This window comes from Ursus arctos, unplaced genomic scaffold (assembly GCF_023065955.2).
Source record: "Ursus arctos isolate Adak ecotype North America unplaced genomic scaffold, UrsArc2.0 scaffold_23, whole genome shotgun sequence".
In the NCBI taxonomy this organism is placed as follows: Eukaryota; Metazoa; Chordata; class Mammalia; order Carnivora; family Ursidae; genus Ursus; species Ursus arctos.
In genome coordinates, this window is record NW_026622908.1 from 35,204,566 (window position 1) to 35,230,207 (window position 25,642).

The following is a 25,642-nucleotide window of genomic DNA, read 5'->3' on the forward strand; positions in this document are numbered from 1 at the left end:
TCATGGTGCGAGATGTGTGCTCAAGGTCCAGCCATTAAGTCTGCATCCCAGGTAATAAGAAGGATACAGGTGAGAGGAAAGGTACTTCCTGAAATTCTAAGGAGACCTCGTAGAAGCACCTTACAAAGTTTCCACTCATCTGTCGGCATTTGGTCACATATAGACCACTCACCTACAAAGGAGATTGAAAACTGTGGTCTTTTATGGTGGTTTCAGTGCACCCAGCTAAAAATGGGACATCTATTAAAGAAGGGAAAATGAAAGATGGGGTACTTCTTTAGTAGTTTCTGCTGCAGAGACAAATGGAACCTATTTGGTTTCTTTTCTTAGCTATTCTTTTTCCTAGAGGATCTTATTAAGGTGATGGTATTAGCATAATAGCTAAAAACGTTAAGCTTTGGGGTGCCTGGGTAGCGCAGTCGTTAAGCGTCTGCCTTCGGCTCAGGGCGTGATCCCAGCGTTCTGGGATCGAGTCCCACATCAGGTTCCTCCTCTGGGAGCCTGCTTCTTCCTCTCCCACTCCCCCTGCTTGTGTTCCCTCTCTCACTGGCTGTCTCTGTGTCAAATAAATAAATAAAAATCTTTAAAAAAAACGTTAAGCTTTGCTGTCTGGGATCTGAGTTAAAACCCCATCCCCACTACTTATTAGCTGCATGGTTCATCCTGACGTCTACTCCATCCCATTACGCTATTTTTCGCAGTAGTAGCCCTGACCCTGAGCTGATTTAGATTAACTTACAAGCCTTTCCCCTTCAGATATATGCTCCATGGAAGAAGGGTCTTTGCCTGTGTTATTCACTCCTGTATCCTCAGAACCTGACAATGCCTACCAATTAGGAGTCATCGCTCATCGTCATTGTTAATTTTATAAATTCTTTTGGCAATTAAAAACCCTCTTGAGAAGAATATTTAATAGAAAATAGTTTATTTAAAAATATTTGATTTGTGATTTAGCTTAAAACAGGCTAAAATAATATTTAATATGAAATTTTGTAAAATTACATGCACACCCCCACAGAGAAAATTACTGGAAGAATATAAACCAACGATTTAACATAGATTATCTATATAGATAAAATCATATTATAAAAACCTGTTTTATGATTCCATTATCTTTAAAATAGACCACGTAGTTTTATGTTTCTGAAATCTATATATTCCATACAAACGTACAGAAATAGTAAAATGCCTGAAATAAGTACATTGAAATAGGCACAGTTTTTATTTGTGATTAGTGGAATTACATAATTATTATCTTCTTTTGTTTCACTTTCCAAATACTCTACAATAATTAAAGCCCCCCAAAATGTGTTTTTATTGCTTTTCTTAGGCAAGAACAGCAAAAAGATTTAAAATCAAGGCACATATTTTATATTCTTATTCGTTCAAAGACTTTCTGATTCGATTTATACATTAAATTATATGATAACCTAATTAAATTGAAACATCTCAATTTTAAAAAAAAATTATTTTTGCTTCATCATTGAAAACCAGTGGTATAAACCATGGAGAAAGTGGTTTGTGGAATCTCTTGGAGGGCACAAAGCCTCTCAGCGCACTCAGTGGGAACTCTTGCTGGGTTACGGATGAGTGAGCCCTCCAACAGCATCATGAGATTTGCCTTCAGGCCCATTATATTTGGCGTCGGAATTGCTCAAGTGAGATTCAAGGAGATCGCAGTTCCTGACCCACCACCCTGAGCTCAGATAATAACTCAAGTCCATCTAAATGAGTTCTATTGCTCCATTCCTTAGATTAGCTAACTCAGAAAATATCAAGAGCCTTGGCAAAAGTACAGTGTCTACACAGATGATCCCAGTGGATTTCAGGGACTTTTTAAGCACTTGAAGAACACCTGCTATCACCCATTCCATTCTGAAGGTCGAGTTCTTTTCCAAGAGATATTTTAGATGCACCGTGGCTTATAATCAATCTTGCATCCCCTTTCTTGACTAGAAACTTTTTCTTAAATCATTTATAAAACTTTCATTATTTGAGTGAGACATAAAATGTGGTATAGCTTGTCTGGTGGTGTCTCCCAACATCATGAGACGAACAAAATCTAAGACTTTGTGACCCACATTATTTGTCCAATACCACAGCCCCCCAAAGCTGCAAAAGTCAAGTATTATGGGAGGAGGATGCTGGGTTGTGATCTGGATCAATTTGTGCTAAGACAGAGTGGCCACTGAAGGACTGTGAATGAATTCCCTGCCCTTACCCTTAGGTAGCTTTCCTTCTCCCAGATGGCTTCAGATGAGTTATGTGTCCCATCACTCACGCCAGAGGACACATGGGGCTCACAAAACTCCCTCTGGACCCCAGGCTGAACCAAAGCTACCTGGGTCCCAATAACTTAGGTGAAAAAGGTTTGGGATGCTTTGTGTAGTTTTGTTTTTTTTTTTGTTTTTTTTTTTTTTTAATGTTGCATAACTTTCCTGGTCCAAAAGTATAGAGAAAACAGTACCTGGTAGGATTAAACTTAGAAATTAGAGATTCTACTGCCAAAATACTCACTGGGAGGGGGGAAAACAAAAACAAAAACAAACAAGAGAATGCTCAAGAACCTTCCTTCAGTACGGGATCTGTGCTATAAAGACACAGCCTAAAACATGCATAATTTTCCTTGCAGCAAGAGAAAAAGAAATCACTTACTTCACCACTGGCAGCAAACACACACATCTGACAGTGTTGATCCCAACCTTCATTGAATTAATTATTTCAAAAATAAATAAATGATGGATATTAAATGGAAGAAATTTCTGAGCTAACATCTGAATCCTTTTCAGAGCCTCCCATTGGCACTAGTTCTGTCTCTCTCATTTTCTAGCCCATGACTCATTCCTGCTGTCTGAGACCGTTGCCTCACTGAAACCATGATTATCGCCAGCCTGTAGACCACTTCGTTGTCTTGGTGTTCAGTTTCCTCCACAACCTGCTCGCTCCCTCTGAACTCCAACCACTCTATGCCAATCTTTGCAAAGTGCTATGCTTAGAATAACTGCAACATTCCCAGCAGGGTCATGATCCCAAGAAGGAATGGCTGGGACACCATCATTCCATCAATACTGCCAAAGAAAGCCTTTGCTTAACCCCACCACGAAATTTATTAGGGCACAGACTCGACATACATTTATACTTTAGTTCTCCCTGTATCATTCCTGACGCATGTTTCACTCTGCTTTTTCCCCCTGTATCTTTCTATAATTTAGAGATAAACTTTCTATTTTTAGATCACACTCAGCAATCAGGGCTCAAACGCCTGCAGACTCGAGCTTGCACCCAAACAAAACAAAACAAAACAAAACAAAACAAAACCACTTCAAAAATCATTTTCTCTTCTCTGAACTAATTATAATACCACTTGAATTGTTCAAATGTTTTACAAGGGACGGAAAGATGTTAAAATATATTTTAAACTTCATTCTATTGTATTTCTTTTTTTTCTAATTTGGAACAACAAAAAAGACTAATATGAAAATAAGATATATATATTTTAGGCATTTTACTTTACCTCTCATTTCTCAACACCTATTGGCTTTGATATTTTAGTGTTTGCTTGTTCTGCCATTCACCTGTTTGCATTTTATTTCTAATTTCTATAATAAGCGACGCCCATTTATTTTTGTCTGAGGGAAATAGAAAAAACTAAATATCAGATATTAAAGTAATAGTTGGAACAACTTCAGAGTCAATTAGCTAGAGAGACTTCTCTTGCATCACTTGTCAGTTAGTGGAAGAATAGGACTATAAGTTTTGTATCATCAATATTGTACACCTTTTGCTTGTCTGTATTTGCTTTTTTCTGCAGTGATTGTGACACAGTATTCTTAAAAGCAAGAATAAAGAAAATCAGCCTAAAAGATATTTAAAGGAATATGATATGAGGAGTTCCTTTAGTTAAAAAACAAATCATTTGTGGCTAAATGACATGTTCTGTTTGCTATTTTCAATTCTGTGTTTAGGAATGGGGGTCCTATACGTCATTCCAATGACTCTCACCTGGTCTGGACACGTATATTGGTCCAACTAGTGCCATAGTATTAGTCGCTAGATGATCCAACACTTATTAGATTTTTATCTTATGCCCAATAATGAAATCATTTGACGAAACAGAATTCCTCTGACTCTGGGTGACTGGGGATTTTTATCATCCACACGCACACGACTGAAATGGAGCTTTAAAGAAATAGTTGGCATCTTCGGATGATGACCAGGTAGACGAACCATGTCTAGAAGCTTCTCCTTTTATCTATGTTGTATTGCAGACTGGAACTTAGCTTCTGATGCAAAGCTGCCTCCTGACGATCGTTCTGCGCATGGCAGCTTTCACTTCTTTATTTCTCAGGCTGTAGATGAGAGGATTCAACATGGGGATCACCGCGGTGTAGAACACCGACACCACTTTATTGACGTCCAGAGAAAAAATGGCACCTGGCCGCACATAGATAAAGAAGAGAGTCCCGTATAAGATGGACACCGCGGTGAGATGGGAGGAGCAGGTGGAAAAGGCTTTGCGCCTCCCATCGGCGGAGCGGATCCTCAGGATGGCGGTAAGGATGTAAAAATAGGAGATTATAATGGTCAGGCTACTGACAACCAGGACGGCTCCAGCCACAATGAAAACCAACAATTTATTGATCCGGGTGTCAGCACATACCAGAGAAAGAAGGGGAGACATGTCACAGAAGAAATGGTTGATAATGTTGGAGCGACAAAAGGGAAGCCGGAAAGCAGCTGTTGTATGAGTCATGGTGCTCAGGAACCCAACAGTATAGGGTCCAACCACCAGCTGTATGCAAAGTCTCTGCGACATGGTAACGGAATACAACAACGGATTACAGATGGCCACATAGCGGTCATAGGCCATGGACGCCAGCAGAAGGCACTCGATGGCCACAAAGAACCCAAAGAACCATTGCTGCAAAGCACAGCCCAGGAAGGAGATGGCCTTCCTTTCAGCAAAGAAGTCACTGAGCATCTTGGGACCCACCACTGATGAGAAGCAGATGTCCACAAAGGACAGGTGACTGAGAAAAAAGTACATGGGCGTGTGAAGGCGGGAATCCATCTGGATAAGAATAATCATACCCAAGTTTCCTGTCATGGTAACAAGGTAAAAAAGTAGAAAGAGCAAGAAAAGGAAGACTTGCATCCGAGGATGATATTTTAAGCCTATGAAAATAAACTCTGTGATTCTTGTATAGTTCCCATTGGCCATTGGTTGTCTTGGTCTTCTAGAGTGAGAAAAACAGAAAATAGGTAATGCATACAACTTTAAATAATTTAAAAGCATAACATAATACTTAAGAAAAGAGACTACAGATCCAATTTGGGAACATTGATATAAAAAGAAACTAAATTAAATGCTAACAAATCAAATATAGTAAAGTTCTTAAAAGCAATATGGCTTAAATGTTTTAAAGGGAAAATTAGAACTAAGAATTGGGTCACCATTTGAAAACCTATAAAATTACTCACCACATTTACATGTTTACATATTAAAAGAAAATGCATTATAATTATTTTAATAAAATTATTTAAAGAATTTGATAAAATGTGCCTCTCAAAAAAAAAGGAAGGAAAGAAGGAAGGAAGGAAGGAAGGAAGGAAGGAAGGAAGGAAGGAAGGAAGGAAGGAAACAAAAAGGAACTACTTAACTCAGTAAAAAGAATCTTCCTGAAACTTCCAGAAAATATATGTGTGCAGGGTAAACACTGGAAACACTCATACTATAAACAAAAACTATATATTCTCACAATTTGTACTATTTAACATTATAGAGGAGAGCACATCTGAAGTACTAAACCATAAATAAAAGAAAGAAGATGTAAGAATTCTAGAAAAAAATAGAGATAAGAAAATACTGCACTATTTGCAGACAAAGTTGTACAATAGTCAACCAATATGGTAACTTTTTTAGAAAAAAACGAAACAGTTCAACAAAGTAGTGAAGATCAGTGTAAAAAAGTCAATAATAGTTATGAATTATAATGGAAAAACTTACACTCATTGACTCAAAATGATAAAATAGCTATAAATAAGCCTAACAAGGAATGTTCAAGATTTGTATGAAGAAAAATATAAATTATAGAACTTTACTGTGCAAAGGAGGAAATGCCTAAATCAGTGAAAAATACATGTATCTTTTATGTATTTACTAAGATTCATTTCTTCCTGAGAGAGCAAAACTTAGCTCTAACAGGGAGAGTGAGAATCTGCATGGCCATTCTACTTCTTCTTCTTTTGATGTAGAGTTCCATGATTCATTAGTTGCATAAAACACCCAGTGCTCATCACAACACGTGCCCCCCTTAATACCCATCACCTGGCTACCTCGGGTAGCCTTCCCTTCTGCAACCTTCAATTTGTTTCCCGGAGTCCAGAGTCTCAGAAACTTTATTTTCAAAAATTACAGGCTATCTAAAATTTTTGTTTGAAATTGTATCAGCAAGATAAAACATCCCACTCTGGTCTGGAATAGCTAAATCAGTCTGACAGAGCGAAACAGTCTCAATTCCCAACACAGGTACAAAACTCCACGTGAAGGATGTCTGGATACAACCCTCTACATCTATCTTATCTTTGTAGTTTTCAGGGAAACGGGACCCTGTGCTACCTGTTTGGTTTAGACCTGTTGTGATGTTGTGATGTTGGCCCCTTCACACAGCCCTGCTTTGTCTTGAGCTCATCAGAATTGTTTCTGATTTAAATTTCACCTAACCATCCCACTTCTCAAAATCCTATAATAACTCTAGTTTTTCTTTGTTCAACGGGACATCCATGGTTCCTAGGGTGTGGTATCCCTCATTGCAATGGGTCAAAAGCTGATGGGGTCAGGCTACAAATTTGCTCCTGGCTGTTCAAGACTGATTTAAGGCTAGACCACCCACCACATTACATGGCAAATTTAAAGCAATTCCAACCAATTGGAAAAATTAAATGAAAATATAATTTTTAAAGAGACGATCTGATTTTTAAATTCATGGAAGAGAAAAATGTTCAAAAATAGCAAAGACAACTTCAAAAAAGAAAAAAAAAAAAGGATGTACTATTCCGAATTTCAACACATAAATAAAGCCATTATACTTAAACCAATAATGTGTTGTGACTAGAATAGATGGGAGATGAATAGGAGACAGAAAAACTAGAAAAACCATAGGCAGACCCAGGCATTGATGTCAATTTAGTATGAATAAAGGTTTTCTTTCAATCAGGAAAGTAAGCATTAATTACCCCTAAAAAAGTGTTACAATATTTGGATGACCATTTGAAAAAACAGATAATAATAAAATTCTACCCCACACCACTAAACTAAAAAGAAAAATTCTAACTATAAACATGTAACATGAAAACACCAGAGAATGTATAACGTGTTGTAGGGTTGGCCTTCTAAAACAGAACATAAAAATCACCTGAAGAAAATGGTGAAAATTTTTACTACATCATAATTTTAAGTAGATGGATACACTCCAAGTAAAAATAAGACACACAGATGGAAAAAAATACTGAAGCATATGTCACAAAGGATTAAAATCAGATCACACAAAGAATTGCCACAGATTATCCATGAAAATACTCATCGTGACATGAGGCAGAAGACGCAGACTGGCCGGCCACAGACAGGACGCTCGAAGTCCCAACAAACATGAAAGGATGTTTAATATCCCAAATCGTCACAGAAACCAAACTGAAAGAACAATTATAGACTATTTTCACCCATCAAATTGACAAGATATTCAGAAACAAGGAAATATAAAATACTGACAAAGCCGGGAGACAATATGGCGGTCACAGGAGATCAGTGGCTGCAACAGGGCCATGGCCTCTGGATGGCAGTGTTTTACTGTCTCTTGAATTTTTTTTTTTTTTTAAGTGCGTACCTGATGACTCAGAAATTCCATTATTTAGTATCTACCCTGAGGAAACACAGAATGGAAAAACAATGATGTCCCCTCACTGTTGCTTCAAGTGATAAAAAACTGGAATCCACATAAATATTCTCCAAAAGGCATTAACAGCAAATAAACCTTGGTATGGTCTTTCTGTGAACTATTGTACAGATATGTAAAGATTAAGTACTAGATTACCAGAGGGGAGGTGGGTGAGGAGCATGGGAAAAATAGGTGAAGGGGATGAGGAGAACATGTATAGTGACAAGCACTGAGTAATGCACAGAATTGTTGAATTACTCTATTGTACACCTGAAACTAATATAACACTGTATGTTAATTATACTGGAATTTAAAAATTAAAATTAAGTAGTAAAAACATGGCTATTTTCCCAAAATATGTGAAGGAGAAGCAAGTCACAGAATGATGTGTGCAGTAGGATAGTAGGAACATTTTCAAAGTTTTCTTTAATTTTAATTATTTAAGTGTGTTTCTCTGTGTGTGTGTGTAAATAAAATAAGAGTCTGGGAAAATAAGTCACCAAAGGAATACTCATCACCTCTGAAAACAGAGAGACAGTGAACTGGTATGTGGGTAGGGAACCAAAGGGGCCTCTAGATTTATCCACAATTTTAAGATTTAATACAAGGAGAAAATGCACATACATTATCTTTGTAATTAAAAATAATCTAGGGGTGCCTGGGTGGCTCAGTCGGTTAAGTGTCCGACTCTTGGTTTCGGCTCAGGTGATGCTCTCAGGGTCCTCGGTTCAAGCCACATGTCGGATGCCTCACTCAGTGGGGAGTCTGCTTGTCCCTCTGCCCCTCCTCCTGCTTGCACACTCTCTCTCTCAAATAAATAAGATCTTTGAAAAAAAATCTAAAACGAAACCCAAAAAAAAGCAACCTAAAACAATTCTCTAGTTGCTTTTATTTACTATTTATTTATTATTTAATTGTATTTATTTTTATATGAAATTTATTTCAACATTTAAAATGAAAAAGAGAGAAGACAAATTAGCTACAATCAAGTGGGAGAAGAACAACAGGCAAGAAAGAAATGTACGAAGCCTCGGAGGCGGAAAGTGAGAAACAATTGCAAGCTATGCATTTGGAGTTCAAGATTTCTAAAATTCTAAGAAGCAGAGAGAACTCTAGCCCCAACCTCACCCTTTATAAATAAGAAAACTGAGGCTCCAAGATGTCTGACCCAGGACCACAGAGCTGGTGACAAATATACAATCACTTTCCACCCACAACGATTGGCTGCATGATACGGTACCTTTAAGGTTACAATGAATACGGGACAAGGAACAAGCGTTTGTAGAGTAGTCAAGACTTAGGCTGTGCCCCAGGTGCTTTGCAAACGTCAGCCCATTTGATTTCCACCCAGACCTAAGTAAGAAAAATTTTGCTACCCCATTTTACAGAACAGGCAATCAAGGCTAGGAAGTGTGGAAGATGGTGCCCGAAGTGCCAGAGTTAGTATCTCGTAAGAGTCATCAGAGATTAAGACACTGTCCCATCTGGATACAGAGGCTCCGTCCTTTGAAACATGTCACTCTCCCACAAGGGGACCTTAGATCTCTCAGAGTCCCTACCCAGTTCTGCGTGCTGTTTGAGGGATACAGGACCAGGTAAGACACGGATGCAGATTTATCAGTGGAGGGGCTGCAGATGACACACTGCAGGGCAACATTCCATGCGGATGGCAGCCCGCCTGGAGAGGGTGGCCTGACCTCTCTCCTGCTCCGGGCAGTCACTGAACTTGAAGAGGGATTTCACTTGACCATAACCTCTTTGTGCACCTTACAGAATTTCACATCACTTCCTATTAGGTTTGCTGCATTTGTTACATTCTAACCAATTATGGTCTGACCATGGATATTTCCCTAGATACCAAAAAAAAAAAAAAAGCACATTTTAGATGTCAGTCATTTTCATTTTACCATAAACCCATTTATTTTGAACTTCTTGAAGAGTAAACGCGAGTTTACTCTTGAAGAGTAAATCCGAAATGGGTTTTTAAAAATGCTTTAAACTTACATTCCAATGAGTTCCTTCCCTCTTCCAAGAATTAAAATTAAAATGGAGTATAAATTGTACTCTTTTTCAGCATGTATTCCTTCTGCCCACTGTCATCTGTGCCTCTGCACAGAGAAGAGGTCAGATTTTCTTAGAATCACTTGGTTTTATTCTTAGTTTTCTTCCCAAGGAACTGGTAAGATTCCACTCCAAAACGCACTGTCTTTTCACTTGGATCAAAGTTTCCAGAAGTAGTTACATCATTCTTTGTTCTGGGAGAACTTAGGTCCCAAAGCATGCCATACCGTGGGACTTTGGTAAGAGGGAATTAAATTAAAATGCTATTGTTGTCTTTAAACTCTAAAAAAAATCCACTGGGATCATCTTACTTGTTTTCTGTGCTTGACTGAGTAAACCCTTTATTTCTTACCTCCTTCTTAAACAAGAAAATACTTAAAGAGTTAACTTTAGTGCCATGTTGTGAGAACTGCAGTTTTCCCCATGAGAAGCACCACGAAATTTCTGCAACTGTTCATTTAGAGATCATTACAGGAGAGCATCGCCTACCAGGATAGTTTAATTAATCGTGATAACTCATCTTCCATTTCTAATAGAAAAATCACTGAGAATCGGAACGTGTGAAGAATCGCCAACATATTCACACAGGCGTTTTTTTATGAGAAATTGTAAGAGGTTTCACTGACAAATTCAAGCCTAAGACTACATTTTTTCAGCTTTTATTGATTAATAACACACAGAAAAGCATAAAAATCTCCAGTGTGCGGCTGAATTATTGCGCCGTGAGCACGTGCGCCACCACTCAAGCCAGGAACTAGAACATCTCCGCCATGTCTATCATGTTTGTGAAATTCGTCTTTGTTGAATACATCTCCAGTTCATGTGTTTTATTGATGCTAGCAGTCCATTATATTAATATTCCACAAATGATTTATCGATTACTTTGTTGTTGGCCATTTGCCAGGTTTTAATTTTTGTGATTTTTTTCCTCCACTGAGCATCCAATGAACACCATATGTTCTGGTGTTCATAAACAGGCATTTCTCTTGGGAATATACCTGGGAGTAAAGTTTCTTCGTTGTGGGCACAGATATATTCATATTGACTAAGAATTTAGGAAGTCATCCCAAACCCATTGCTTACACTTCTGTAAGTACTGTACGAGAGTCAGTGTTTGTCATTTTAGCCATTTTGGTGAGTGTATAGTGGGATCTCATTGTGCCTTTAGCTGCCATTTCTAGGGAAACTGAGAAATTTTGCAGTATTTATAGGCCATTTCCATAACCGCTTTCATGGATTGGCTGTTGAAGTGTCTTGCCCACATTTTGTCACTGGATTGCCTTTCTTTAAAAATTACAATAGTTGGGGCGCCTGGGTGGCACAGCGGTTAAGCGTCTGCCTTCGGCTCAGGGAGTGATCCCGGCGTTATGGGATCGAGCCCCACATCAGGCTCCTCCGCTATGAGCCTGCTTCTTCCTCTCCCACTCCCCCTGCTTATGTTCCCTCTCTCGCTGGCTGTCTCTATCTCTGTCAAATAAATAAATAAAATCTTTAAAAAAAAAATTACAATAGTTATTCATATACTTCAAATATGTCACCTATATACCTTCTAAATATATTTTCCCTCCCTGTGGCTTCCATGTTTACACTCTTAAGGGTAAATCTAAGTTTTTATTTTAGAGTAGTTCAGGGAATCAATATTTTTCTTGATATTTAGTATTTTTGTAGCCTACTTTATAAAAATTTCCTATCTATGATAGGATGATATGATATGATGTCATCAAGGTATTCTCCAATATTATCTTCTAGATGCCTTAATTCTTTGCCTTTCACATTTCAATCTCCAAATCATCTGGAATTAATCTTAATGTATATTGTGAGATGGGAATAAAATTCCATTTTTTTCCCATTCAGACATCCAATGGACCCAACACTATTTTTTTTCAATCCTTTCTTTCCCCACAACCCTGCTGTGTCACCCTTGTCATAAATGAAGTGTCCATGTATTGAGTCTGTATATTCTTTAATAATAGAAGTATTAGCATGCATTCATTAATATACCTGGACCCTCTATTCTGCTCAACTGGATTATTAGTCTATTCTTGATCCTGTCTTTTTTTCTTTTCTTTTTTCTTTTCTTTTCTTTTCTTTTCTTTTTCTTTCTTTTTTTTTTTTTTTTTTTTTTTTTTAGGAAAAAAAAAAAAGGCGAGGGAAGGAGCCAAGGGAGAAGGAGAGAAAATCTTAAGCAGGCTCCACTCTCAGCATGGAACCCAATGCAGAGCTCGATCTCATAACCCTAAGATTATGACCTGATCTAAAATCAACAGTCAGATGCTTAACTGACTGAGCCACCCAGATACCCCAATCCTATCTTAATTACTATAGTTTTGTGAGTCTATATTCAGTAAAGGAAGACGTCCCACCTGACTTGTCTTCTTCAAGATTACCTGGGATATTTTGGACCCTTTGTATTCCATATAAACTTCAGAATCGTGGCAATATCTTGGGAAGATTTAAGTCTGGATTCACTTTAACATTGCGTCTTCAATCCTGCAGGACCTACATTTACAGCTTCCTTTCACACCATGGGAACATTATAAGATTCAAGCACACTTGCTGATTTGCTGTTCCCACAGAGACCCATATGTCCCTCCCACCTTACAATCCTTCTGACTTTCCCTTCTCCCTTACTGAAATATTGGAAGTCAAAATTCCATCTGTTCTGCAAGGTATGGTTGAATTATAACCTCATCCAGGAAGCCTTCCCTCATACCTTACAGACAAAAATAATCACTCTCTTTGAACTTTAACAGTGCCATTTGCCTCTCTTCGGTCACTTAGAAATGCTACCATCTATCATTTTGGTTTATGCCTTATGTCCCTCACTAATAAACACTCTAATAGGTGAAGGGTCGTATCTTACTGTATTGAACTGGCATTATCAAAAGTCCTACTAAACATATGTCTCTATTTTCTGAGTTGTTGACAAAATGAGGATGCTGGTTACACAGGAAGAAACTTATAGTCAAATCAATTTACTCAAGGAGTAATTTGAAATCCTGATTTCAAAATGAAAATACACTAAAATAAAAAGAAAGGGTTTATCAGAAGCAATGCAAATGCTGTATTTTCCACAGTGCACCCCATGATCAAAGAGAAGTGATTACCTTTGGAAGCTTTACATCAAATTTGTTTTGGTTACATCATTTTACAAAACTTAGCAGAATTATCATCTTAACTGATAACTGCCTACATTAAATTGTCTGCATTTTTGTCTGGAATTAGCAAATGTGAACCCAGAGATTACTGGTGGAAAAAGAGAATAAGTCCTGTCCCAATAATGCCCTTACCCTGGCTGCATGAAAAGACTGGAGCTTGGAGGGGTCAAGAGGCACCTCCTTCATTTACAAGATGTCTGAGGAGATGCACGTAGCTCAGGCTTTCTGAAGCTTCGGATTCTCCAGCTGTAAAGTGAATCAAGTAACTCGTATCACCAATGGGAATGAAAATATTCAATAAGATGTTTGCAGAATACTAAGTACAGTGTCTATGATATAGCAATCCTCCCTTAATATATGAAACAGCATTATTATTAAAGAATAAAAATTCTACACTAATAACTGCTTTAAAATTATGTTAGCATAGAAACTAACAGGAAAAAACATCAGAACTGCAGATCCAGTAAAGAAAACACACACACACACACACACACACACACACACACGCACACACACATACACGCACACACACAAATTAACAAGGACAATCTCGAATGTCAATTCTTCCCCTTCACAGACTACTGTTCTTTAGGGAAGATGTTTATCCTGTGAGCATCAGTGTGGGTGGCAGAATTCCTATAATGGTCCTGTAAAGATCCCTAATCTTTGTCCTACTCCCAGGAATCTCTGCATATGAGGAAGTACCACTCATATCATTATGTTATATTATATGGCTCAGTTAGCCTTCTAAGAGACATGACCCTGGATGAACTGATGGGTCCCAAGATTTCTCCAGCTCAGAAGAGTCAGAGAGGTTGGAAATGTATGGAGATCTAGAGGAGTCACTGATGGTCCGAAGCTGGAGGGGCCACCACAGAAGGCAGGTGAGCAACCCTAAGCTGCTGAGAGAGGTCCCTGGCTGACCACCACTGGGGAACAGGCACCACATCCCTGCAACCACAAGGAACTGAGTTTTCTCAAATACACAAGTGAACTTGGAAACGAGTCTTCCCCAGAGCCTCCAGGAGGGAGCTGAGACCTGGCAACAGGTTCATATCAGCCTTGTGAGAGTCTGAGCAGAGAATCAGGCCATGATGGACCCTGACCCAAAACCCAGGGAAACTGAGAGGCAGTAAATTTGTGTGGTTATAACTTACTGGCTTTGTGGCAATTTCTTACACAGCAGTAGAAAGCGACTATAGGAGCATGTTTGAAAAAAAAAAAATAAAGAAAAAACGGTAAATGGTTGAGATATGGGAGAAGCAGAGAATTGTTTTAGGTAAAGAGGTCCAGAGGGCCTCTGGATGGCATCACATTTGAGCAGAGACTCAGACGAGGTAAAGATTGACTGGCAAGACTGCCCCAGGATGAAGAAAAGGAAATGGAAAGGTAACTTAAGACCCCAAGAGTAACTGAAGAAATCCCACAGAGGAAGCCTCTGGATGGTGCACACACCACTGAAGGGAAGAATGGCCTGAGCTGTGTGCTGTCCCCTCCCCAAAATGCATTCAGACTGCACTGCTTAAGGCTGTCAAGACAATCTGCTTGGCTCTTTGTATAGTCCTGTTGCCATGGCACACAGAGGCCTGGAATGAGTGGGAAAGAGACCACAGTTCATCCAGCATAAAGTGCCTGGAAGATCTTACGAATTTGTGCAGCAGAGTCACCTGGTGAAAGATAACAAGTATTTTAATCTAGTCTCAAAAGTGATCATTTTTATCAGCACTTACATGGCATATAATAAATCCCTTCTCCCAATAAAACATTTCATGTGTCCTCCTACTTTCAATGTTGCCCATTCCCAAAACTTACATTATGTAAAGGAATGAATAAAAGTATTCTGAGGATCAAAATCAATTAGCTTGCAAACTCTAGCCTCCCCCCCCAACCCGGTGCTAGAATACCCAGAAGCGTCTGTTACTATTTGGGGGAGGGGGGGAGACACTCTCTCCTTTCATGATCCAAATAGTGACGTCTCGATTCCATGGAAAGCCATACCAAAAAGAATTTTTTCAACTTTGCCAATTCCTACTTTCTTTAAAGAGGCTTTTTTTTAAAAAATTACCCTTCCTAAAATATACTGCCTCTTCTTTTCTTCACTATCTTCTGTTTATCACAGAAATAACCATGTTTATGTAAATATTTTTCCATCTTCTTGTTCGTGTGTCCTTCCACTACACTGGCCTGTAACCTCCAGGAGGACTTCTCCTCTCAATATGAATAATACCCAGTAAAGTGTCAGGCATGTAAGAGGCCTATGTAAAGAACTGTTAAATTAATGCTTGATTCTAGCATAATTTGACTCCCATTTCTTCTTAATTAAATAGCATCTTGACCCACGTCATTACCCAACACGGTCACAAAAACTGGCAGAAAGCTTGGTGAAAAACAAGCAAGACAAACAAACATATTCTAGGGCCCTACAGATGATTTACATCCTTTAAAGAAAGCCTTCAAGAGAAGACAGAGTGTGGCTCTTATTGAGTCTTAGAGTTGCACAAAAACATGGTTGATCCCTCATTTCTTAGACTTGTTACTACGTTCCAGAAATAAAACACAGAAGTATGGTTGAAAGAATATTGGACCTGGAGAAAATAAAAGCGTGGCCCAAGTTACGTGGTCATGGGCAATACATTGATTCTTCATGTGTGCCAAACTGAACATCTGCAAAGATAACATCACATTCTGCCTATGACACAAAATTCAGTAAATCACAGTAGCAATAAACACTTTATTAAAGAACTGAAATGCATTCTGACTTTCACATGCACAGCTCATGTAACTACAGCAGCGACATCTCAACAGTTAGGACCGTGAGAGGAGCATTGGGGATGTACGAGGCCTTTGTAAAATGTCTACTTCAAGCACGAAGGTGGTATTGCAGAGAACTACGGTTACATACTTCCTGAATAATTCCCTCTTTTCATTTTCTTGATATATAGCTCACATACCATGTTGTGTTAGTCCAAGGTGTACAACATACTGGTTCGATATCTGCACATCTTAAAAATGATTACCACAATAAGTTTGGTTAACATAAATCACCTTACGGAGTTATACATTTTTTCTAATGAGGAGAAATTTTAAGATCTGTTCTCTTAGCAACGTGAAAATGTACAGGGCAGAATTATTAACTAAAGTCACCCTGTTTACATTACACTCCCAGGACATATTTATCTTATAAGTTGAAGTTTTTACCTTTTCACCATAATACATTTGTCAGTGGTTTATGTTCAAAGAATCAATGCCAGGCTTGCAGACAACTGCAGGATCTCAACACCTTGTGAGCTAAACAGAAGTACTGTCAAATCACTGATGATATCCTAACATTATTCCGGATTTAACAAAGAACCTCTCGTATTCTATTCACAGTCCTTGAAAATATTTTCAAAGCACTAAGGCTCTGTAATCCTCTCATCTCTTGCTCAATGAATGACAAAGGAGAAAATTGTAACCTGAAGATGTTGTGTGACTTTTCAATGACATAGAGTAATAAAGAGTGAATCTCAACATACAATTTGCACTCCCATCACTCAGCCCATGTTCTTGCATGTTGCGTAAATATCACCTCTCAATCTGTAGTACGAACGGAATCTAGTTTACCTACTCATAAGAAACTGCATCTTCTCAGACATCCTTCTGAATGAATCCTTGACCTCCCTGTTTCTCAGGCTGTAGATAAAGGGATTCAACATGGGAATCATGGCTGTGTAGAACACAGAAACCACTTTATTGATGTCCAGGGAGAAACTAGAACTAGGGCATACATAAATAAAGAAGAGTGTCCCATACAGGATGGAGACAGCCGTCAGGTGTGAAGAGCAGGTGGAGAAGGCTTTGCGCCTCCCCTCAGCAGTGCGGATCCTCAGGATAGCGGCGACGATGTAAATGTAGGAGACCAGAATGATTATACCACTGACCACTCCTACACCTCCAGCCAAGATGAAAAGTACAAACTGATTGACGTGGGTGTCTGCACATGCCAGGGACAGAACCGGAAGAATGTCACAAAAGAAGTGATTGATGACTTGGGGGCCACAGTAAGGCAGGCGAAAGGCAAGTGTCGTGTGGGTCATGGCAACCGTAAGACCAATGGCATAAGGTCCTACCACCAGCTGCACACAGACCCGCTGGGACATAATGAGAGTATACAACAAGGGCTTACAGATGGCCACATACCGGTCATATGCCATGGAGGCCAGGAGGAAACATTCAGTCACTACAAACTGAACAAAAAACCATAACTGAGCAGCACAACCCAAGAAAGAGATTACTTTTTTCTCCACAAAAATACCAGTCAACATCTTAGGACCAGTGACCAAAGAGGAGCAGATATCCACAAAGGACAAGTGGCTGAGAAAAAAGTACATGGGGGTGTGGAGTCGGGGATCCATCCAAATGAGGGTGATCATCCCCACATTTCCCAGAAGAGTGACAAGATAAACCAAGAGAAATATCACAAAGAGAACAACCTGATGCTGGAAGTGACTTGTTAAACCCATGAAAAAAAACTCAGTCACCAAAGTCTGATTTCCATAACCCATTCTCTGATTTAATCTGGAATGAGAAAGAGAAAGATTTTTTTTTTGCAATCAACTTGTAATTAAATTATTTTAAAAATAAATTTAACTTCTATTTTTTTGCAGTTAAAAAAGGATATCATTACCCTCAACTCTCTTGAATTCTACATCTCTTAGTCATGCTATCTATTTGCAAACTATTTGTGCAATACAGATTAAGACACTAAGGCTGGCAGGGCTCCTTAGTTTCTTCCACAGAAGCAGAATTTTTTAATAGAATCATAGATTTTTAAACTCAAGTGAACATTGGGGATTATCTAAAGCAACTCCTCTAATTACACTAGGTTATATTTCTAAAAGTACTTAGCTTTGAACCAAGGATATTTTTTTTAAATATTTGATTGAAAAAGGCTATGGGAATTCAATGAATTCCACATGATACCCATGCTGATTAAGGGTAAACTGGTTTGGGCAATGTAACTACTTCCTCAGTCTCCTTAGATTCTATAGCAACTATAATTACTTGAGTTAGCTAACAGGTGCATTTTGATGTCCAAGGAGGAGGGCAAGCCGAGAACAAGAAAAGTTAGCTTTACAACATGATCACATCCTCAACACTATCCTCATGATGACTCTTTTTCCAAAACATCTGTGATCCCCCATATCAATGGTGTATATTCTCATTAATCTAGTGACTCCATTGAATTCTTAGGTCATCAACAAATAAGACCACTTTTTAAGTATTGAATAGCTGTTGTGACCCAACTAGTATTATTAAGTGCTTGGGAGAGAAATATAAATATTTTAAGAATTATGAGGGTATTCCCTGGGCAATTATCCCAGGGGAATGAGTATGTCCACACACACAAAAAAAATGTATACTATTTTATTCACAGAGGTTCAAAAATTTGAAAGAACCAACATGTCCTACAATACATTAAGGTTAAACACACTATGGTACATGCATACCATGGAAAACTGTTTAGTAGGAAAGAGATCAAAATATGATACGCTCAGCAGCTCGGATGAACCCAAGAGCATTACACTTGAAAAATGTCAACCTCAAAAGTTCAAAACTTTTATGATTCCATTCATATAAAATTCTCCAAATGATACAATTACACAACTGGAGAACAGGTGAGTGCTTGCCTGGGATTCAGAAAGGTGGGAGAGGGTGGAGGGGTGGCTATAAAAGGGTAGCACAGGGAATCATGTAGAAATGGAAGAGTTCTGCACCCTGGTTGTCACAAGGGTGAAACAAATCTACAGGCCTGGTAAAATGGTATAGAACAGTACACACTTGTCACACCAATGTCAATTTCCCGGATTTGATGTTGTGCTGTAGTTAGTAAGATGTACCATTGGGGAATCCTGGGTGAAGTGTAGGTGAGCCTCTCTGGATACCTTTGAACCCTCCTGTGGATCATTATTTCAGAAGAAAACTTTTAAAAATTGATGAATGAATGGGAATTGAGAGGAATGTGAAGTCTAGATAGGTCCTCCCAAAAATGGGAAATTGAGGAAGGGAGGCACATGTTTTGGACCTTGAAATAATCATAATGATTCCCAAGAATGCAATCACACAAAAATATCAATGGGCTGTGTATCGACAGAAGTATCGACAGAAATCTAGAAACTCTTTCCCCTGGTAAGAAAGCTTGGAAAGGGTTTTGCTTAACAGAAAAGTAATGAAATGAAAATCCGCTGACGTCCTGTGGTCTCAGAGGCAATGGAGCTTGGGAAGAAACGGACTGGAGGGGTGGAGTCCAAGATTAGTCAGAAAAAAAATAATATCCTAGTAGGGAGATGTTCAAGAATTTAATATTTTCTAGACACACAAACTCATCCCAGGTCACTGACATTTGTATTTGATATTTACTCAAGGAAGATAGAGAGTTGCATATTCAGGGCATAACATTTTGTAAAACTGAAACTAGAATATACACATCTATTATCTCAAATAATTGCCTTTGTAAACAAAGGTAAGTTCATATCACTGATAATTATTATGTTTTTAAAACTTTTGTCTTCAAGTTGAAATCCTGTGTAAAGACCATAGTTCCTAAATGTAGAAATGCCTATAACATTATGTTGCCCTGGCCATACCCAGCACAAAGATTCTAAAACAGAAGAACCATAATATAATCTTCACATGTGACTTTTGACATGAGGAGCATGGACTTCAACTCAGAAGATTCAGAGGTTTGTTTTCTACTTCTAAGATCCAATACAGGGAAAGGGAAGAAATCGAGAGTCAGAGAGGCCACAGCCTCTTAATTCTAACATCCTATGAGCCATAAATCCTGCAGCACATTTCACTATCTCTATGCCAAACACAAATTTCAACCAACATGTACATTCAAGTTGGGTCCTTAAGCCAAAAGACACAGATTAAACAGTCGACTTGTACCAAATTATGCTTCACCATGAGCTTAGAGATGGTGCTTTTCCAGGTGTCCTAAATTCATTTTTTTATACCTAGACTTCTAAAGGCAATTTAGGAAATCACTTAACATGCCTATCTGAAGAAATATGCCCTAAACCTATTGCCTGTCTATGTCATAGTGAATTATGAAGGTAGCATTCCCTGCTATAAAAATGAATTACCCTACAAATGGGGACTGGTCATTCTTCTCAGCTTCTCCATTGGTCTAGGAAGATACACAATACAGTGATACCATCTTGAAACCTGGGCCTTCTGATGGCACTTTTAAAAAGCCTTGACTCAATCTGCACCACATGCAGCAGAGTTTTTTCTAAAGGGTTGTTGTGTACATTGGAGCCAACTCCCTCAAGGAACCAAAGCTCAGGAGATCAGACCTAGAGAGAAGATAATATCTTTTGAGAAAATGATTTTGGGACTTTGAGTCAAGGGTAATTACACAAAATAAACCTCTCTCTCCCTTTGGTACTGCCCCCGCCCTTTGAAATTCCTAGAAGAAAACACAGGAAACAAGCATCCTACCATGAAAAAAGAAGGAAATTCAGCCATTGGTAACAACATGGATGAAAATGGAAGGCAATACACTTAATGAAATAAGCCAGCCAGAGAAAGACAAATACGGCATGATGTCACTTAGATGTGGAATCTAAAAAAGTGGAACTCACAGTAGTGGTTAGGACAGTGGTTGTCAGGGGTCAGGGTTGGTGAAATGGGGAGATGTTGGTCAAAGGGTACAAGATCAATAAATTCTGGAAATCTAATGTACAGCATGGTGACTACACTTAATAACTAGTATTGTATACCTGAAATTTACTAAGATATTAGATCTTAAGTATTTGCAACATAGAACAACAACAACAAAGGTAACTGGGCGGGGGGGTGATGTGTTCATCACCTTGATTGTGGTAAATATTTCACAGTGTATACATTTATTAACTCACCACATTATATATCTTAAATATATACAATTAATATTTGTCAATTATACTTCACTAAAACTGGAAGTAATAACAACATAAAAGAAAATAAAGCATTTTCACCATCCACATTTTGTTTGTGAAATTCACCTTTTGCTGAAAAATATTCTCTTACCGCCATTAGCATTTCATGATATGGATATTCCATGAATGATTTCTCCATTCTTTTGTTATGGAGCATTTGAATTCTTTCCTGTTTTTAACCTTTACACATTTTTCTCCAATGGACATCTTTGTACATGTCATTTAGTGTTCTTGAGCATGCGTTTCTCTTAGGAATATAAGAGGGAGTGAAATTATTGTCAAAGAAATATTACATCAAGTGGAGTTAATACAGTTGAGGAGGACATTGTTCATGATTAGTGCAATAAGAGAGAGAAGCTGAGTTCCACTGTCTCAAAAAAAAAATGCAAGACTGTTTTAATTGCTGAGATGAAGTAGAGAATAAGTGTTGGAGGACTGTGGGTGATAGGCTGGTCAATGTGATTGAGCCATCTACATTTGCTCATTGCATTTCTCAGTGTTTGTCTCCCACTCTCCCACAGAGATAGAGAGATAAACAGATGGCTTCCAGGTCCTTAAGAGAGGTCTATCTGTGTTGTAAAATTGCAAGAGACTGGAAGAAGATTTATATCTCAAAGAGACAAAGAAAGACTCTACAGTTGCAACTTTTCTGAACTTCATACACTAAGACACAAGGAGGTCATGGGTCTACTGTCACGAAGAAACCTGGCTCGAGGTGAGCCAAGCTCAGAGGGGAGTATTGAGGCAGTGTCGGTCAGCAGGGACACAGTTGTTCAAACTGAGTGATAATGCAAGTTTTCCAAAGTGGTAGCATCACACTCCCATATAATGTACGGGAGCCAATTTTGTAATTTAGCCATTTTGTTGAGCACGTAGTGGTATCTCATTGCACATCTATTTGCCATTTTACTGACTCCTAATGAGGTTTAAAGACTGCAATACCCAAGTGTATTGGCCTTTTTCAATCACTGGGTTGTCTGTTTCTTTATTATTCATAATAGGTATTCATATACTTCAGAGATATGTCAGTTTTGTACATTTCACATCCAATGGCTTGTATACTTATGGTCTTAATAGTGCCTTTTGACAGACCTAGGTTCCTGGGGGGTTTTGTTTTTCGTTTTGTTTTGTTTTTTTGTTTTGTTTTTTTATTTTTTATTATGTTATGTTAGTCATCATACAGTACATCATTAGTTTTTGATGTAGTGTTCCATGATTCATTGTAGGTTCCTGGTTTTTAATGGTGTCAGGAGAGCGTTATTCTCCTTTGTGTTTAGAGTTTGCTTCTTGTATTTTTGTTTTTTAAGAGAGAAAGCATGTGAGTTGGGGAAGGAGAGACGAACCTAAGTAGGTTCCAAGCCCAGGGGCGAGCCCGTCGCTGGGCTCGATCTCAGAACCCTGAGTTCATGAGTTCATGACCTGAACCGAAATCAAGAGTCAGACGCTTAACCAACTGAGCCAACCAGGTGTCCCATGCTTACGGTTTTCTGCAGTTAGTCAGAAAAAAATCTCCTTGCCACAAGGTCCTATCACAAGCTCATAAAGATATTCTCTGTAACTATCTTTTGTTTTATTTCTTTGCCTTTCACATCCTGATCTCGCATCCAGCAGTTCATCTTAGTATGTGTTGTAAAGTGCGGTGATATTCCACTTATCTTCCACACAGTACTTAGAAATGCCACCATATCATGTCATTCCTTGTTTTTCCTTTCTTTTCTTTGCTTACAATACTCTGCTAGGGCAACAATCATATTTGAAGATTCAGCAGGCATTATTAAAGTCCCTACAGGTGAACACCTCTATGTTCAGAGTCATCAAGTACCTGAGGATGGTACTCATACAGGAAGAAACCAGTTGTCCACCAAGCCTCTCAAAGTGTATCCGTATTTCCAAACAAAAATACACCCAAATTTTCTGAAAGTGTTTATCAGAACCAATTTGCAAAAGCTGTCATTGCAGGTGTGCTGCATGAGTCCACAGAAGTGATTATCTTTGATACCTTTAAACAGCACCCTTTCTGACTGCATAGTTTTACAAAATCTTATCAGAATAATACAACTTTTTAAATCATGTTGTCTTCATTTTTGTCTAGAAGAATAAACGGTTATGAAAAATTTTGAAGGAAAAACCCGCAATCAGTCCTACCCTAGTGAATGACCTTATGGTGGTTAAGTGAAAAGAACCAGGCTTTGGAGGACTCACAGTGGGATCAAACACCACCTCTTTCGTTCAGAAGATTCCTTACTTAAGGCATGTGGCTCAAGCTCTCAGGCCTTGTTTCTCCAGCTGTAATGTAAACCTAAGAAAGCAACCATGAATGAACCAAAATATTCAATGAGATGTTTGTTAAACACTTAGCACAGCGTCTAGCAGATCCTCAGCAAATGTATGAAACACCATTATTGTCAAAAGATAAATATTCTGGGGCACCTGGGAGGCTCAGTTGGTTAAGCATCTGCCTTCAGCTCAGGTCATGATCCAAGAGTCCTGAGATCAAGCCCCGGTTCCGGCTCCCTCGTCAGCAGGGAGCCTGCTTCTCCCTCTCCCTCTGCTAGTCCCACTGCTTGTACTCTCTCACGCACTCGCTCGCTCTCTCTCTTTCTCTCAAATAAATGAATGAAATCTTTTTTTTAAAAAAAGGATAAATATTCTGTACTAATGAGAACTTTAAAAATTATTTAAGCATGAAGCAAAGAGCAAAAATAACAAAACTGCAGGCCCAGGAAAGGAAACACACACACACACACACACACACACACACACACACACACACACACACAAATTAACAAGGACAACCTCGAATGTTAATTCCTCCCCTTCACAGACTACTGTTCTTTAGGGAAGATGTTTATTCTGCAAGCATCAGTGTGAGTGGAAAAATTCCTATAATGGTCCTGTAAAGATCCCTAATCTTTGCCCTACTCCCAGGAATCTCTGCATATGAGGAAGTACCACTCATATCATTATGTTATATTATATGGCTCAGTTAGCCTTCTAAGAGACATGACCCTGGATGAACTGGTGGGTCCCAAGATTTCTCCAGCTCAGAGCACAAGAGTTAGTGAGGTTGGAAATGTACGGAGATCTAGAGGAGTCACTGATGGTCCGAAGCTGGAGGGGCCACCACAGAAGGCAGGTGAGCAACCCTAAGCTGCTGAGAGAGGTCCCTGGCTGACCACCGCTGGGGAACAGGCACAGCAGCCCTGCAACCACAAGGAACGGAGTTTTCTCAAATACACAAGTGAACTTGGAAATGTGTCTTCCCCAGAGCCTCCAGGAGGGGGCTGAGCCCTGTTAACAGGTTCATTTCAGCCTTGTGAGACCCGGGGAAGAGACTCAGGCCATGATGGACCCAGACCCAAGGAAACTGCAAGGCAGTAAATTTGTGTAGTTATAACTTACCAGCTTTGTGGCAATTTGTTATTCAGCAGTAGAAAGAGACTACATGGGCATGTTTACCTTTAAGCTGGAAACAGCAGTATTTTGCTTGTGTGCATATCTATGATAATAGAATGATCAGAGATGACAATTCTGGAAAGCACGCAGCATGTTTCCTCGGACACTGTGGAAATTCAATCATCGATAATTATTAACAGGATTATTCCACCAGTGGAATGGTGCTGATTAACAAAACAGGATCATTTAACCGTGACTGAGATCCTCAACTCAAGTTCAAATAGAAATAAAAATCCCAATTTAATCTATTCCCCTCTCCTGTTATATCCTAAATAACTAATGTTAAGCTTAGATTTGATTGGAGGGATTATTACAGAAAAGAACAATAAATACTGAATACTTTGTAGGCAAAGAAAAATTAAACAACATATCAGAGTCCTGAGTTGCAAGCAACAGACACAGGAAATTCACCAGAAATATATTAAGTAGCTCAGAGCCTTTACGTGCACAAGAACCAGGCCTGCTCTGGGCACCCTGGTGACAGACACTGTGTCTACTCAGAGGTCCTTGGCCGGAATAAATGAGCTCCAGTCAGTTTCTGTTATTGTGTCATCCTCCTTACAACTCAAACTCCAGGGAAAAACGTTCAAGGTTAGATCCTACGCCTCTGACTTGCTGTGGGAAGGCTGGGGCCTCTGTTACAATCCCATGGAGACTATTATCCACAGGTAAGAGAAAAATCTCCAAAAGAACATTTTACTATTTAGTATTTACTATTGTAGACGTAAATGGAGTGCATGGATGTCTGTGAGAAACAAGTGTGTATTATAGGAAAATTTTGCAAAATATAATGCTTCACCAAAATGCCACACTTAAAGCATATCACTACAATAAGCCATACAGTGAAAAATGGCATAAAATCATAATTTTTAAAAATATGCTCTAAAAAGTTAGCGTTCTTATTACTATTGCATGCCAAATTCCATGTTAAGTCACACATATGTATATGTATGCGTATTTCCAATTATGAAACATTTTTCCTCTTGCAGACAAGCCCTTCTTCCAAGGAAACACAGCCAGAGCAGAAATTTTAATATATGTCTGTTGATCTATAATGTACATGAAACAA

General features: G+C 38.7%; 2 protein-coding genes across 2 annotated transcripts; both read right to left on the reverse strand.

Moving 5' to 3' along the window:
- Positions 1 to 4,276: 4,276 nt before the first annotated feature.
- LOC113246521 (olfactory receptor 1009) lies at positions 4,277 to 5,221 on the reverse strand. The gene has a single exon (XM_026487115.2). The coding sequence runs from the start codon at positions 5,219 to 5,221 to the stop codon at positions 4,277 to 4,279; it is 945 nt and encodes a 314-aa protein (XP_026342900.2).
- Positions 5,222 to 16,752: 11,531 nt separating this feature from the next.
- LOC113246530 (olfactory receptor 1002-like) lies at positions 16,753 to 17,697 on the reverse strand. The gene has a single exon (XM_026487126.2). It carries the CDS (start codon positions 17,695 to 17,697, stop codon positions 16,753 to 16,755), a length of 945 nt encoding a protein of 314 aa, XP_026342911.2.
- Between the last annotated feature and the right edge of the window lie 7,945 nt (positions 17,698 to 25,642).